Below are 16,936 nucleotides of genomic sequence, written 5' to 3' on the forward strand. Positions count from 1 at the left end.
ATGTATTCCCCTGCCAATTTTATGTATATAGACAAATGGTTGATATATACATATATATGTGTGTGTGTGTGTGTGTGTGTGGACATTCCTGTCCATATATATGAGCAAGATGAGTGGTAGAGATCATGAAAATTTGACAACTAATTTTTATTGTATTTATTGTCAAAATTTTAGTATGAAAACCAAATTCATTCTTAGTTTTTTTTTTTTTTAATATTGATTACATTAGTTAGTTTACATAATATGCATGTTTTAAATTACACAAAAAATATAAAAAATAAAAATAAAAATTTGCATACCAAACCCCAGAAAACATTCGCAAGCTCATTTTCAAGGTCGTTACCAAACACTGGAAAATGATATAGTTTTCTAGAAAATGCTCATTGGAAAATGAACCATTTTTCAAAAAACATTGATGTTGAAACAAACAGAGCGTAAGAATCTTCTTCAACCTCTCGTTTCTCTCTCTCTCTATTTCTCTCTATCTCTTTCTTCTTCTTCCTTGTTAAATTCTTCTAAGAATCTTCACTGTATTCACAGAATATTGTTTTTCTTCAATAACCAACTTAAGGCTGGCTGTCCAGCCCCTTACTATTCCACTCCTAAAGACTAGCACCTCAACATTAAACGCAAACTAGAACCCAATAACGAAATGAGCATCAATTCTACTACTTTCTTTAACAAAACTTATACAAACTTATATGTTTCCAATCATAGCAATACACATAACCCACAACCCAGTAATTGAAGTTAATTACTTAAATCAGTGCATGCTGGCATTATAGTCATCAATACCATCAAGGAAATATTGGCATAGAAAGCGAAATGGTGAAAGCAACAAGAAGAGAGACTAAGGCCAGGATGGAGTTGAATAGTTGTTTCCCATTTTGTGCAGCTAACAATGAACTATCAACTATGTACCAGATGGGGGTATATCTGCATCAATTCTGTACTAGGAGTTTTATAAAAATTAACCCACATCCACTTGTCCCAAAAAATTATAAAAGGTCCCAAGGCCCCTATATAAAGAAAGCCATTGATGTCCTAAGGCTCCACTTGTCCCAAAAATTTATAATAGGTCCTAAGACCCCAATTATTTAAACAAACCCACTGATACAGGGGAAACGGTACGATGCTGACACGTGTCCGCAAAGTATCATGTCCCGTGCAAATTGGACAAATGTCCGCATCATACATATTATGTCCAATGCATTGGACAGAAATTTAAACCTTGATGTATCATGTGTTTTCTTTGGTACTAAAAAATATTCTTGATTATTAAAAAAATTAAAGTAAAATAAAAATCATATAAAAAAAAATAAAACTACAAAAACCTACTTAATTCTGGTGCCGAGAAAGGCGAACAGGGAAGCCCTCTGCTGGAACGTGGACCAACTTGAACTTTAGTTTCTCATTGGGAAGAATTGGTTCCCATTTGAACATTTTCACTGCATAATGAAGGAAGACAAGAATGGTCATTCTAGCATACTCCTTTCCAGGGCACATTAAAGGTCCTGCCCCAAAAGGAACATATGAGTAAGGAGGAGGTCCACTTCCTTCAAATCTTATGGGATTAAACTTTTCTGGTTCTGAGAAGTACTCAGAACTATGTTGGGTTAAACCCACACTCCAATATATCTGGAAAACAAGTAGAACACACTTCAATTCAATATATCAAAATTTGTCAACAAAATACATTTTTGACCATTTAAGTTTGGGGTTGCTTTAATTTGGTCTCTTAAGTTTGAGATTTTTCATTTTGGTCCAACAATTTTGATTGCATTTTCAAAATGCTTCTTTCGTTTATTTCCAATACCGATCTAGCTATTTGGAGAGAGGGTAAAAAAGAAGAAACGACATCCTTTGGTTCACACTTATCGGTCAGATCAACAATCGAGATGTACAAAATGACTATTTTGAAAACGGTATCGAATTTAGTGAATCAAAATGGAAATTTTCTAACTGAAGAGACCAAAATGAGAACAACCTCAAACTTTAAGAAACAACAATGTAATTTAATCGAAGTTGTCATATACCGAATGTAAGGAGACTATCAAGCTAGAAAGTTATATACCTTCCATCCCTTGGGAATGACATAACCTTCATACTTGATGTCTGTCTTGGCTTCTCTGAAAGAACCTGGAATTATTGTTCTATGCCTCATTACTTCATTCACAAAGTTCCATGTATATCTCATTTTCTGTACGTCATCCCAGCATAGCACTTCTCTTGGCTTCATTAATGCTGTGACCTCTCTTTGCTCTTCATGCAAAAGAAGTTTCGTCAGTTTTTCATCTAGATGTATGAATTAAAAAAAAACAAAATAAAGCAAAACAAAAAACAAATGAATTAAAAATAAAGATGTATTTCTAAATTGAATGAAGAAATTAGACTAAACTTTATTTTGCACCCTATATAAGTTTTGGATAACTATCATTCTATTGCCTATAGTTAAATTTAGTCAACTTCATCCTCAAAGTTTGCGATTGTTATCAATGTAGTCCTCGTCTATTTCTTAGAAAATATGTCACTAACCGTTATTTTTGAAAGTATTAAAAAGTTACTAAAACTTATTTCAAATAAAAATTAAAAAAAAATAATAATGTTAATTTCTTTAAGAAAATTTAAGACCTATTCACAACCATCACCCAGTGCCATCGATCTTGAGTTCTTGACTATTACACTACCATAGATAAAGTAACAGAAAGTTATTAACAAAAAGATTTTATATTTTTATTAAAAAGGTTCTTTTTTTTTTTTTTGCTTTTAAATTAGAAAATAACAGCAGAGGGCTATCAACAATTTTTTTTTTTTTAACAGAAGTAGGCGGTAGACTACAATGACAACATTGTCAAAATTGGATAACAAAATTGATAAAATTAAAATTAAAATTAAGTATTAACACGAAAATTATCTCAAATGTAGAAGATGCACATTGAAATTTTACAAAAATATTAAAAATATACCTTTTAAAACTTCATTGTAGAGGTGAGGCATCTCTGCAAGATATTTCATAGCAAAAGTGATTGTGGCAGTAGTAGTATCTTGGCCACCAATTAGAAATGCCAAAATCTTGTCTGCAATCTCCAATTCTGGCATGAACCCATCATTAAACGGCACAGTAATCATCTGTGATAGCACATCTTGTGTTGGAGATGCTAAATTCTTTGCCAAGGCTTCCCTCCTCTCCTTAATAATCAAATAAATCTCTTTCCTAAGAGCTTCTGCTGCTTTGATTGCACGATAAAACGGTGTCCCGGGGATACTTAATTGTATAGATAGTATGCCTTCATTTAGATGATTGAAGTGGTACAAAAGCTTTGATACCTTTTCAGTGTCATTGATGCTCAAAAATAAATGGCAAACTAACGTGAATGTGTACATGTTTACTAGAGGATGTACTTTGACTTCATCTTTGCCTTCCCAATTATTCTTCAATTGGTTTCTTGAAATAGAGTCAATTGATGCCACTAATTTTTGAGCCTCGTTGAATTTGAAGAACAAGGACATTAACTTCTTCGCCTTGGCAGCATCATGTTCAATGGGTACAAATTGCATGGAGGGGAAGAGTTTTTGAACTGAGGGAGGTCGCCAACGTGCGAACAACTTGTTATCATTTGAAAAAATGAATCTGTTTGCAGCAGTGCCCGAAAAAACGATAAAATTCTCTCCAAGAAGAGAGGTCTTGAATACTTTGGAGGAATATTTGGTTGCTCTCTTCGAGACAAATTTATCTACACTTCCCTCATAGTGTGCAGCAATGAATTGAAGGGTTTCACCAATAATAGGCCAACCAAAACTTCCAGGAGGGAGACTTGGCCTCATGCCGGTGACATTTTCTTTGGTTTTATAAGCTAAAGTCCAAATGCCAAAATAAATGGAATAAACCAAGAGTAGGGAAATGAGGAAGAAAAAAAAGAGCTCCATCACTACTGCATAAGATTAAAATGGTTTCCCAGCATAAGTACTAATACATCCCCCTCAAAAAAAATATATATATATATATACACAAACACACTAATACAAAGCCGACTTGATAATTCAATTGGGTTATAGATTTTGCATACTTGTTCACTGCAACTAGCCCAATCTTGTTGCCTGCAATCAGGACAATACATATGAATATTGCAGGCCATCTCTTGCAGGCTAGTTTACCAATTCCTTGTCATTAAGTATAATGGCAAACAAGCCTGTAGCATAATAACGCTATTGCAAAAAAATAAAAAATAAATAAATAATTGACTACTCCAAGTTAGTAAGAGCATTCACAATGGGCCTTTCAAATGCCAAATGTAAGATACATTTGGCATTCAGGCCCACAATATGCCCTGCAACGGAAGGGTCCAAATGCCAAAGGCCAAATTTTTTTTGGCATAATGCTACAGTACCATCTTATTTGTGAAATGGTACTGTAGCTGAATGGTATAAAAACTAATAATTTTTTAATTCTCTCTCTCCCTTTTTTAACCCGAAATTTCTCTCTCCTCTCTCATTAATTCTCTTTTTTTTCTCTCTCTTCCTTCTCTCTTTCTCATCTGCTCTCTCTTCTCTTCAGACCCAAACACCATCCTCCTCCCAAATCCAAATTCACACATCAATGATCAAACCTAAACAAAACCACATCAGAGACACCATTAGGCATCATCCTTTTCCTCTCTCGTGTTTTGTGTTCTGGTTGGGAGTTCCGAGTTCTGGGTTTTTTTTTTTTTTCTATTGTGTTCGATGCCTATAGAAGAGGTGGGTATGGCTGAGATTGGTTCATTTTTTCTGGTGGGTTGCGATCCTCTCTCGTGTTTTGTGTTCTGGGTTTTGGAGTTCCGGGTTTTGGGTTCTATGATTTTTTTTTTTTTTTTTTTTTTTAGTTGTGACTGATGCCTATAGAAGAGATGGGTATGGCTGAGATTGGTTCATTTTTTCTGGTGGGTTGCAATCCGGGTCATGTTTTGGGTTTTCTGGTGGACGGCGTGATGGGTTTCCGACGTAAATCTAGGATTTGCTCACCATGGGTTTGCCGCCATGGGTTTGGGTTTTGCTAGCAGTGGGTCTGCTCACCGTGGGTCTGTTTTTTTTTTTTTTTTTGGTGGTGGGTCTGTGTGGGTCACGGTGGATCATGGTGTGGTTGAGGTGTGGGTCACAGTGGTTGTGGGTTGTGTCGTTTTGGTGGTTTTTGGTGGTGTTGATGGTCTGGGTGTTTTTTTTTGTTGGTGTTGACGGTAGAATATGGGTTGCTGGTGGTTTCAAGTGTGTGTAGTGCAGGCGGTGGTGGTACTGTGGGATATATTATTTTATTGCGTAGAAATATTATTTTAATAAAAAGGTAAAATAATAGAGTTTTGGGATGTTGGGTGTATTATAAAATGGTATTGTATAATTGATAAAGTAGCTTTTTGGGATGGTAAAATAGTATAGGATTTAGAATCCAGCTGTGAATGCTCTAATAGACTCAGAGTTTTAGTAGGAGGAATAGTGACACAATTTTTTACTTCAACAAATATTATATACAACTTGTTGAGAAGACTTTTTTTTTTTTCTTAGAGTTTCAACTTATGGCGTCCGCTCCTGATGATAACTCTTTATCATCAGGACCAAGACACCAATCAGTTTTTTGGTATAGGCGGAGATTGAAACCCAAATATTTTATTCAATAATCAGAGACTTTACTAATTGAGCTAATTGGAACCCACCTGAGAAAATAAATTTTGAGTGATAGAAAATAAAAATTATATAAATAATGGATTTTGGATTGTCTCTTATTCAAAAGCATTTACATTAGCTCATGCAAAAACTTCTGTCTATTTTAGCATAAAACTCTTTTTTTCTATTTAATCTAACCACTTTTCAAAGTACTCATATCAAATTATCTATTCTAAACTTTATTTCATTAAAATATCAAATTTTTTATTTCTTTATTATTTCCCTTTCTTCAAACACCATAACCGCCATTCACTATCTTCCTTCAAGAAAATCAAAAGAAATAATAAAAAACTAAAATGCACAGCAATAATACTTGTATATGTTTGCACAGATACCATATTTTGCACAATGAATGCATAAGCTTATGTGAATGATTTTGGAGGTTGGGTAGGCAAGTGCTCACAACTACTCATTTTAGCAAGTTGTGAAAAAAAATTGTTTAGCAAAGATGAGGCCAGCGAATGGCAAAAAAAAAAAATCTTGTTCTCTTTTATACTAAAAAAAAAGATACTCACCCATCAAATATAAAAATAAAAATAAAAATAAAAAAACACCAATAATATTAAAATAATCATATAAATTAAGATACTACAACTCATTTTGCTATTGTTTAAGTGCTAATTTTGCAGCAAATTAACCAACAGAACTAAAACATTTCAATAGTTAATTCTTTCTCAAGTGTTTCTGTTTAGGATTAAAACCTTTAAAGTAGATCGAAGAAATCTACAAGAAGATTGAATTAGAGGAATATCATCTGTGATTTATTAATACATTTTTGTATTAATAAATAAATAATTGATGTTTCACTAGGAAAGTGTAATCAAGTAACAACAAAGAAACAAGCACAACAAAACAGAAATGAATGATTAATAAAGCTCTCGGCCAAGGAGAAGGGGGGAAAATGCAAGATGCAACTCATACTTGGGAAAAAAGAAAATGAAAAACTAAAAAACGAAAAAGTAAATGAAAGAGAAGAAGAGACAAGAAAAAAAAAATACCCTGCACTCAGCTGGAGCAGCTTCACAATTCACATCACATGAACAGTCTCAACTGTTCCCACCCAGCTGATGGAGGGGTGGAGAGTAATGAAAATGAAGATAACTTTTAAGTTTTATCCATCCATCAATCCATCCGGACAAAGTTGGTAAACAGCACAGGCAAGCGCGTGGGGCGAGCCAATGGCCTCAAAGTTGAAAAAAACACAAATAATGTTACAATTAAGTCGTGCATGAACAACGAACAAATAATGTTAGTACCACCAAATATATATATATATACACACACACAGATTTATATATATAGCCTCAATTCAGTACATTGCAAGTTGTAAGTAGTTTTCTCCGCTACTCACAACTAACCACATCACGAGTTACGGCAAAAGTCGCAATTTTTTGTGGTCTAGCATTTTTCTATCATGTACTCCCCTGGCTTATAGGAGGTAAACAAAGGTTATAGGCATGGCATGTCATCATTGTCATGTCGGTAAGGGTGACAAAATTCGACACGACTAACTAATTTATAAAGAGGTTAAAGGTTGAGGCTAAACAGATTCGGGTCATATTCAAGTCGACACAGCAGACCAATTTAATAAACAAGTTGTGTTTGTGTTCAACATATGAACTTGTCTGACTCGTTTAGCTTATAAAGGTATTAGCTTTTTTTTATTGCTTAATTTTTTGTTGTAATTATATGTTTATTACTATATTTATGGTTGTAATTGTATTTTAGTTTTAGATATATGGGAATTGATAATAGGTTATTGAGGTTAAATATGACTTATTAATCAAACGGGTTATTAAATGGGTCATTTGTATTGATCTTTACATGACTTGTTAATTAAACAGGTTAAACTTGTTGTATCGGGTCAACCTGTTTAATAAAGACGTCGGGTTAGGGTTGAGGATTCTTGACACGTTTGCTAAATAGGAAAGAATCCATACACAACTTGATTCAGGCGTTTAGGGCCCGATTCATCACTTGTAGTAGGGTCCCTTAGCCTATCGATTCGTTGCTATCTATAAGGATGGGTAGTAGGGAGACACTCCGATCTTACGCCAATCGATATTGAGAGTTATACAATGAGATAAGCGGGGGAAGTGAGCAGGTTGTAGCGAGTACATTCAAGCTGGGGCTCCCTCAAGAGTCAGAATTAAGGAAATCCCTGACAATGCGACATCTTGAGAACATGCATTAACTCATGAAGACAATTGAAAAAAATAAAAGGCCAGAGGATGATAGGCAATAGAGCAAGAGAAAGGCACCAGCAACCTCACAGTTTAACAGTGACCCATGTTTCGGAGGCTTCTAGCAGTTGAGGAGGGAATCTAGGGCAGTAGAGCCCGAGGTACGAACTGGAGGGGTGAATGTGGCATTTAAGGAACCAGTTCATAAGATTCTCGAGCGGATAAAGGATGAGTCGTACTTTTGGTGGCCTGGTAAAATGGGTGGGTAACAGAGAACAACCTCTTGCATGGAGCACTCTTATTCTTGAAAGGATGTTTTAGGATTCAAAGAAATTTATGCAATTCTCTTTAAAACCTAAAAACCCTAGCTTTAAGAAAGAGAATATCAGAAAAAGGAGTCAGAAATATAAGTAATTTATGAGTGTAAAAACCTGTCTCTCTTGAGAGCGCAAAAGAGTGTGCTGAATTTTGAGATTCGGTCCCTATTTATAAAGGCTGGAGTGCTTAAAAAATAAGCAACGATGCTTAAAATACAAATCGGGACGTATCCTTCTACGAAAAGTGGAAAAGGTCGAAAAGGATGTACCTTATTGTCCCCCGAAGGAAGTTGGGCCAAAGCCCAAAATAGTGAAATTTGGAACTTTCAAAGTGCTAATCGGCACTCTGAAAGTGCCGAATGTCACTCTTAAGTGCTGATCGCACTTTCGTGTTTGGGTGCCTTTTAGACTCCCTTTTTAGGGTTTTTATGCGTCGAGTCGTGCACTTAGACGTGTTTCCAATCCAAATTCCAATTTTTTGAACTCTTTTCTAGATAATTCTGATTTTTTCAGTAACATTTATCTTGTAGATAAATACTCTAAAATAAATCTTTATAAAGTTCAGATTATCCACAACTTTATTGTTATCTAATTATTCCTTTTATTCCTATGCAAGCAATCCTATTTTAAAAACTAAATATCAACCAATCACAAAATCATTTAATTAATTTTTATTGTTTAACCAATCATAATTAATTTAAATTAATCATGCATGGTCGACCCTACCTAGACACAATGTATGTTGACCGTGCAAACTTGATTATGTGATATCTTTCAATCCGACGGTCTGATTTGGAAACCGGACATACCGTCACAACCGTTAGAATCTTAAAATCATTTTTATGATATGCAATGAATGAAGAAATGCATGTAATGCAATCATGATTGTTGAGATACATGAATGGTCATTCTAGTCATCTTCCTTGATTAAATCATGGGTGCAAAATCAAGTGTCTACAGTTGGGTTCGACAAAAAGGTAGCGATGCTCACGAGGCAAATTTTGCTCCCTATTATGACCAAAGGGAAGGAAGTGATGGTAAACTTCATAGTGGCCAATGCTTTCTCTCCCTATATGGCCATCTTAGGTAGGCCATGGATACATGCTATAAGGGCAATGCCTTCTACTCTCCATGTGAAATTTAAGTTTCCGACCGAGGATGGGGTCACCTTGGTGATAACCTTTTGAACTACCCTACTTCATAGCTAAGCAACTTTTTGAACTGTACCAAACTGCATAAAGCTGAACCTTTATAAAGTATAATATACACTCTTAAATGCAATCTTTAAATGCAGCAGCCCTCCCACCTGGTAGAACAAACTAGAAACCCATAAAGTAGGTTTGGTAGGGTGTAATAGGCACTGTAATGTAATAGTTATTCCTATTATTTTTTATTTATACAAGATAGAATTTCTACTCTAGCCTAATCTAAGTATATGTGTGTGTGAAGCTCCCTCCTGGAGACTTAAATCATGGCCCTTGCCCCCCACACCCCACACCCCACAAGCATTTATATTTGTAGAGTGACTATCGCACCAAGAGAGAATAGTGGTATTCCAATGATTTAACTATTCAGTAGTTTGGTTATGTTTTATTATAATGAATAGCTTATGAATAACTATTCTTTAAAATAAGGAATAATTATTCACCTATAAAAGTGATGTAATAGCTATTCCTTAGTAGGTGTATTAATTTCTATAATTAATATATTTCCAAATAAACAAACTTTTAACATATACCTAACAATTATGAAAATAAAAAAAAAATCATAAAAATAATAAATCTCTCTTTTAAATTTAAAAAAAAATTAGGAAATATAATTATATGAGTAAAATATTTCCAAAAATATATATTAAGTTTGATTTAAAATGTTTTCATTCCATTGTCTTCAAGATTCTATAATTATGTTGCCACCAAACAAAGGAATAGTAATAAGCATTACATTACAACGTCTTGTATTCCTTGTAATACCTATTTCTATTTCTATGTAATTACCGTTACAGTCTACCAAACATACTCTTATTATCCATCTCCCCATAAGAAGAATCAAGGCTTTTGATTGTTGGATTTTAGAGTTTAGACAAAATGGCAACTTTGAGTTTTGTTCTTGGTTGGATAATTGGGTTGGCTGCTTTAATGATTATTTTGGCAAACCTTTGACCCCAATCTCATGTTATGTTCCAAGCTTTGCTAAAGGGATACACCCCTCTCAGGAAGCTGCTAAATTTGTGGGATGTGATCAAAATGCATTATATGCAAATAGCCCATTTGTTTTATAGCTTGGGTTAATCATCCATATTTTGTGGCAAATAGAGCAGCTTTAATTATTGTTTATTCTTGTGTTTGTGGCTAGAACATGGACCATTGCATGAAACTTCAACTTCTACAAGTGTTCCAAGCTCACATTGTGAAGCACAAATCTAAGTTGAAGAATAAGCCCAAATAGGCCCAATTTTACTCTACAAACCACACTCCTTTAATTCCCTATATAAAAGTTACATGGCTTGGGCCATGTATTTAAATAAATGCCGCAAATAGAGATATTAACCCCATAAAGAATTTGGGCTTTGTTTCATGCAAGATTGTAGGATATTCGCGAAAATGTCCATCAACAATAGCTCCTGAGCCGCGTGAGTTGATAATTTTCAACCCCAAAAAAAAAAGGCGAAAGAAAATTTTCAAATATTAAGTAAATGTTTGCACAAACTCAAATCTCTCAAAAATGTGCAAATGTTTTGGGAATTATTTCCTTTTTGTTTTCAAACCATATAACACATTGCTTATTGTTAAATTGTATGTTTAACCTTATTTATAGCCACTTGTAACTAATACGGAGTACTGTTAATCACAAATTTTTAGATTTTTTTTAAAACCCACTATTCAATAAACATCCTTCTAGTCGATTCTTGAAATTGGTTTTGCACATTACTTGATCCCTTTTATATCTCTTGAGTTCTGTTTAAGGTTGTCCAATGAATTCTGTTTAATGATTTTTTAAATTATTTATCATGCTCCTTCTCTCTCCTCTTCTTCTCTCTCTTTCTACCTCTCTGTTCTGTCCATACATGTCTCTCTCACCTCTCACACTCCAGGTTAGATTGGCGGTAGCCTTAGGTCACGGTGGCTTCGGTGGTGATAGTGGAGGAGCATGTGGTGGCTGTATGGGTTTGGGTTTTGATTTGTGGAGGAGCACAACTACTTTGGGGCTGGGTTTTGAGGAGGACGAGGTGGTTGTATGGTTTGGGTTTTGATTTTTAGAGGAGCACGGCTGCTGTTGGTGGCTCTATTTTCTTTACTCAAACCCCAGACCCATATATCTTGAGCCCTCTTTGTCTGAGCTGCTACTCGCTCAAGGTGTTGTTGGTTCAGTTAAAGATCATCTTTTGTTTCCTGATTGTATCAATACTTGCTATAAAGACTTGCTAACATACAGATGGTATAAGCATTTGGACAGGTGGGAATTAAATTTGGAAAAGAAGAAGAAAAAAAAAAAGTCGATAATATAGTTTTTTCTTTGGTTGAATACAAGCAGAATTGAGTTGATATTTCATTTTATATATGTAGCAACTGATTTCTTTAAATTTTATCTTCTACCCATTTTTTATCTTTCAAGTTTTCACCCTCTATCCATTCTTAATTTCTTATCCTTTTTCTTGTGTTCAACTATGACCCTGTTTAAACATTGTCCAACAGAAATACAGATGAAGGTTTGATTTCTTGGAATGGGTCACGGAAATTTGAAGGCTCAATTTCTTGGTTTGGGTTTGATTCAATTTCACGGTAGTGCCATTGCTAAGTGCTTTGGTTTTTTGTTTGATTTTCTTACATTCTTGTACTTGTTGATAGGAGTTTTGAACATAAGTTCCAAAATTTACACAAAACCAGCCCTTTTTTAACATTTTTTTCACTTGGTTTTGTATGTGTTTTTTTTTTTATCATTTTTTTTCACTTGGTTTTTTTTTTTTTTTCTTTTTTTGAATGAGAGAGACATAGAATGTAAGCTAAAATACCTATTTACCATTATTTTTAACAGAGGTGAGTTACGGACAAGAAACAAACAAAGTTTACTCAGGTAGGTAAAATGACATTTTTCAAACCACAAGTAGACAAAATAATTTTTGGTCAAACCATAGATAGGTTTACTACAATTATCCCTTGATCATTTCTATAAAATTTGGGTATTGCTGTCATACATCTTTATTTATTTTATACTTTATGCTTGTTATTGTATCCTGTCAAAATAGGGGTATTCGGCTAAATGGCTCAATCCGAACACGACTCATTCAATAGTCGTGTCATGACCCTTCAACCCTATCACGACCTATAAATAAAGCGAGTTGACACGACACGGCCCACTTAACACGCTTAATAAACAGGTCATATTAAGTTGACACGAATATGAAACGACTCATTTCAATCCACTTAATATTAAACAGGTTAAGTTGTCACAAATTCAATCAATCCATTTATCCCGCTTCAAAAACCTATCCAAAAAAAAAAAAAAAAACCCTCTTTAAAAAAAACACCTGATTAATAAACAAATAATTTAATACAAACTCATAACATCATATTCAAAATACCTATTAAGCATACAATTTGAAAGTTAATAATAACATCAAGTACTTAAAAATCGTCGTCCAAGAGTTCAAAATAACATCAAAGTACTTACTAAAAATTAAGTCCATAATGTAGTACTATCCATCTAGAAATAAGTTTTTTACATTCCAAAAGAAGTGCATATACTTAAACCTAAATTCAAAATAACATAGTTAAACAAAAACATAACATCCACACTCGCCAAATACCAAGTATAAAAAATATAGCATAGTTTATGTCTCTCTTATTTTCTTTTTAAATTTAAAATATAGGTTGGATATTGCCTCATAGCAATTTTTGAGCACATGGCAACATCGTATTGGGTTTAATACGGAAGACACTAGACCTCAGTTGAACCTGATTTATAAAAATCTTATTAACTCTGGTGAGGAGAAAGACAAACTGGGAACCCTTCTGCTGGCATCGGCGCTGCTTTGAATTTCATTTTCTCATTGGGGAGAATTGGTTCCCATTGAAACATTTTCACCACGTAATGGAGGAAGACAAGAATAGTCAATCTAGCATACTCCTGTCCGGGGCACATTAGTGGTCCTACCCCAAAAGGAATATGTGTGTAAGGAGAAGGTCCATTTCCTTCGAATCTTATGGGATTAAACATTTCTGGCTCTGAGAAATATTCAGAATTATGATGGGTAGAACCGTAGAACCCACACTCCAATATAGCTGAAAAATAAGTAAATATATCAGCAGGATGACAGTAAAAATAAATAAATATATTGTCATAGAAGCCTAAGGTTACGTGTTGATAAATTGTTGTTTGTCTAAAATCTTAAGTCGATAAAAATGATGAATTTAATTACTTAATCATTGTTCAAACACATACCTTCCACCCGGAATGACATAACCTTCAAAAGTGATATCCATCTTGACTTCTCTGAAAGCACCTTGAACAATTGGTATATGCCTCATAACTTCATTCACAAAGTTCCAAGTGTATCTCATTTTCTGTATGTCATCAAAACATAGTACTTCTCTTGGCTTCATTGACCTCGTAATTTCTCTTTGCTCTATAATGCAAATGAAGTTTTATGAGCTTTCTTTGTTTGTTTATGTATGAATTAAAAAATTAAAACTTCATGAGAAATGCGAAATGCGAAAAGAAGAAATAAAAAAGTAAAACAAGAAAAATGGAAATATTACGTAAGGGTATACTTCTTAATTGAAAGATACCTTTTAGAACTTCATTGTAGAGGTGAGGCATCTCTGATAGATATTTCATAGCAAAAGTGATTGTGGCAGTGGTAGTCTCTTCACCCCCGAATAGAATTGCCAAAATCTTATCTACAATCTCCAATTCCGTCATGAATCCATCATCAAATGGCACAGCAATCATCTGTGATAGCACGTCCTGTGTTGGAGATGCTAAGTTCTTTGCTAAGGCTTCCTTCCTCTCCTTAATAAGCAAATAAATCTCTTTCCTAAGAGATTCCATCGCTCTGGTTGCACGATGAAATGGTGTACCGGGGATGCTTAGAGGTACGGATAGTATGCCATCGGTTAGATTATTGAAGTGGTACAAAAGCTTCAAAACTTTTTCTGCGTCATTGATGCTTAAAAATAAATGACAAGCTAATGTGAATGTGTACATTTTTACTAGAGGATACACCTGGACTTCATTTTTGCCTTCCCAATTATTCTTTAATTGGTTTCTTGAAATAGAGTCAATTGATGCCACTAATTTTTTAGCCTCATTATATTTGAAGAACAAGGACATAAACTTCCTGCCCTTGGAAGCATCATGTTCAATGGGTACAAATTCCATGGAGGGGAAAAGCTTTTGAAATGAGGGAGGCCACCAACGTATGAAGAACTTGCTATCGTTTGAAAAAATGAATCTATTTGCAGCAGCACCAGAAAAAACAATGAAATTCTCTCCAAAAATAGAAGTTTTGAATATTTTGGAAGAATATTTGGTTGTTCTCTTAGAGATAAATTTATCTATAGCTCCCTCACGGTTTGCAGCCAAAAATTGAAGGGTTTCACCCATTATTGGCCAGCCAAAACTTCCTGGAGGGAGTGTTGGCCCAGTGCCAGTGACTTTTTCTTTGGTTTTATAAGCGAAGGACCTAATGCCAAGAGAAATGGAAACAATCAAGAATAGGGAAATTAGAACGAAGAAGAAGAGCTCCATTTTGGGGTGGTGAGTATGATAAAGGTGGTGTCTCACATATATACTAACACTTCATTTAAATAACTTCCCCAAAATTAATATTCCGAGTTATTCCATAACCCTAATAAATTTCGCAACCATTTTCGCAACAATTATATGTGATAGACTGTGATTAGCTATCTGGGTATGGGCAAGTCCAAATTTTATTTTGATAAATTTGTTTGACATTTTAATTGTAAGGAAAATTACAGTAAACCTATGGTTTTAAAAATCAGTATGGACAAAAAACTAAAAAATGGACTAGTTATCGGTTTTATGGTCCGACTAGGGTCAAACCAATGGCATCTATAATTTAATTAATAATTTTTAAACTATGTAAATAATTAATTTTTTTTCATATACTAATAAACTAATAGTGATAAATATGTATGCTTAAAAAATATAAATTTTTCAAAAGAATTTATGTAAGTTTTTATCATTTTACATCTTATATTTAGAAAGTAAAGATACCAAAATTTAACAAAGAAAATCTTATTTCTAGAAAAGTAAAATAACAAATCCACATACGTAATAATAAATTTGTACCTAAAATTAATTATTATTTAATATTTTAAAATTATATATTGAATATTATTGTACATTTCTTATATATAATATTATACTATGTAATAAGCACTAGCAATGGGGGATGTAAAACAAACACCTATATTAATTATATCCTCAAACACTACTTTATCTATTTTATTAACACATCCAACAATACACCCAATATTCCAGTTTTTATTTTTACATACAACCCAATAAGTAATATAAACTACCTAATAAAAAAATAAAAAGTAGGAAGAGAGATAGTGTGAGAGGAAGAGAGTGTGTGAGAGATTGAAAAAGTATTTTACTTCTGTACAACGCGATGAACAGTTATAGAATTAGGACTAGGGGTGTAAAACCCCCTCAAGTTGCTATTTTAGCAACCCACCTGCTCAAATTAAGCTTCATCTACGGGTGGATTACTAAAAAATTTTAGCAACCATGAATAGTAAGGTTGTATATATACAACCTTACTATTCATGGTTACTAGACATAAAAGTAAATATAAAAATACATGAAAGTACAAAAAAGATAAAAGAGAGAGAGATGGGAGAGAAGAGAGAGGATGAGTTGATAGGGTAGTTTATATTATTTTATTAGGTTGTATGTAAAAATAAAAATTAAGATGTTAAGTGTATTATTGGATGAATTAGTAAAATAGATAAAGTAGTATTTGAGAATGTAAAATATGTATTTTTTTTACATCCCTTAATGCTAATGTTCTTAATGTTGCATATATGCAACCTTAATGTAGTTAGGATGGAAAAAATTTAGATTTACATACCCAAATGGAGCATGACTTGAAGGGTCTAGTTGCTAAAATAGCAACTGCAAAGTTTTTATTACCCCAATACGAGTGCTCAAGTCATGTCATGTAACTATGTAAGTCCAAAAAAAAAAAAAAAAATAAGAGTCAATGCAAGTAAGACTACAACGCGACTCTCTACTCTCCAGTACCTTTTTTTTTTTTTCTGGCTCTCTACTTTCTAGTACCCAAAAAGACTTTGGTAGTAGTACCTTTTCTTTTCGTTTTTTTTTTTTTTTGGGTGGCTCTCTACTCTCTAGTACACTCTACATGACTACAACTACTTAACAAAAATTAATAAAATATATAACATTTTTTAAAAGAATTTATGTAAATTTTTATCATTTTACATCACATATTTAGAAAATAAAAATACCAAAATGTAACAAAGAGGATCTTATTTCTAGAAAAGTATAATAACAAATCCACATGCATAATAATAAATTTGTACTAAAATTAATTATTATTTAATATTTTAAATTTATATATTAAATATTATTATACATTTCTTATATATTATATTATACTATGTAAGTCATGTAACTATGTAAGTCGTTCTAAAAAAAATGTCATGTAAGACTACAATGCGGCTCTCTACTCTCTACTCTCTACTCTCTACTCTA

At 33.4% G+C, this 16,936-nt stretch overlaps 1 protein-coding gene and 1 pseudogene across 2 annotated transcripts; both read right to left on the bottom strand.

Annotated features, from left to right (window-relative positions):
* Positions 1 to 953: 953 nt before the first annotated feature.
* On the bottom strand, positions 954 to 6,860 carry LOC142644005 (beta-amyrin 28-monooxygenase-like). Of its 2 annotated transcripts, XM_075818698.1 has the most exons (5): positions 6,693 to 6,860; positions 4,068 to 4,098; positions 2,967 to 3,932; positions 2,075 to 2,262; positions 954 to 1,638 (listed from the first exon to the last, which is right to left on the bottom strand). In XM_075818698.1, exons 3-5 carry the CDS (start codon positions 3,925 to 3,927, stop codon positions 1,339 to 1,341), a joined length of 1,449 nt encoding a protein of 482 aa, XP_075674813.1. In that variant the 5' UTR covers positions 3,928 to 3,932; positions 4,068 to 4,098; positions 6,693 to 6,860; the 3' UTR covers positions 954 to 1,338. The 2 variants fall into 2 exon arrangements, with proteins under 2 accessions (XP_075674813.1, XP_075674812.1); XM_075818697.1 differs by lacking the exon at positions 4,068 to 4,098.
* Positions 6,861 to 13,165: 6,305 nt separating this feature from the next.
* On the bottom strand, positions 13,166 to 14,941 carry LOC142642707 (beta-amyrin 28-monooxygenase-like; annotated as a pseudogene).
* Between the last annotated feature and the right edge of the window lie 1,995 nt (positions 14,942 to 16,936).

Source organism: Castanea sativa, chromosome 7, assembly GCF_040712315.1.
Source record: "Castanea sativa cultivar Marrone di Chiusa Pesio chromosome 7, ASM4071231v1".
NCBI classification, from domain to species: domain Eukaryota; kingdom Viridiplantae; phylum Streptophyta; class Magnoliopsida; order Fagales; family Fagaceae; genus Castanea; species Castanea sativa.

Bases quoted from the DNA above. Each gene is read 5' to 3' on its own strand.
- LOC142644005 (XM_075818697.1), bottom strand. From the start codon at position 3,927: ATGGAGCTCTTTTTTTTCTTCCTCATTTCCCTACTCTTGGTTTATTCC. The intron at 2,263-2,966 runs GTATATTTTTAA...TTTTGCATGAAG, and splicing joins CTACAATGAAGTTTTAAAAG to AGCAAAGAGAGGTCACAGCA. The intron at 1,639-2,074 runs GTATATAACTTT...CTTGTTTTCCAG, and splicing joins TCATTCCCAAGGGATGGAAG to ATATATTGGAGTGTGGGTTT.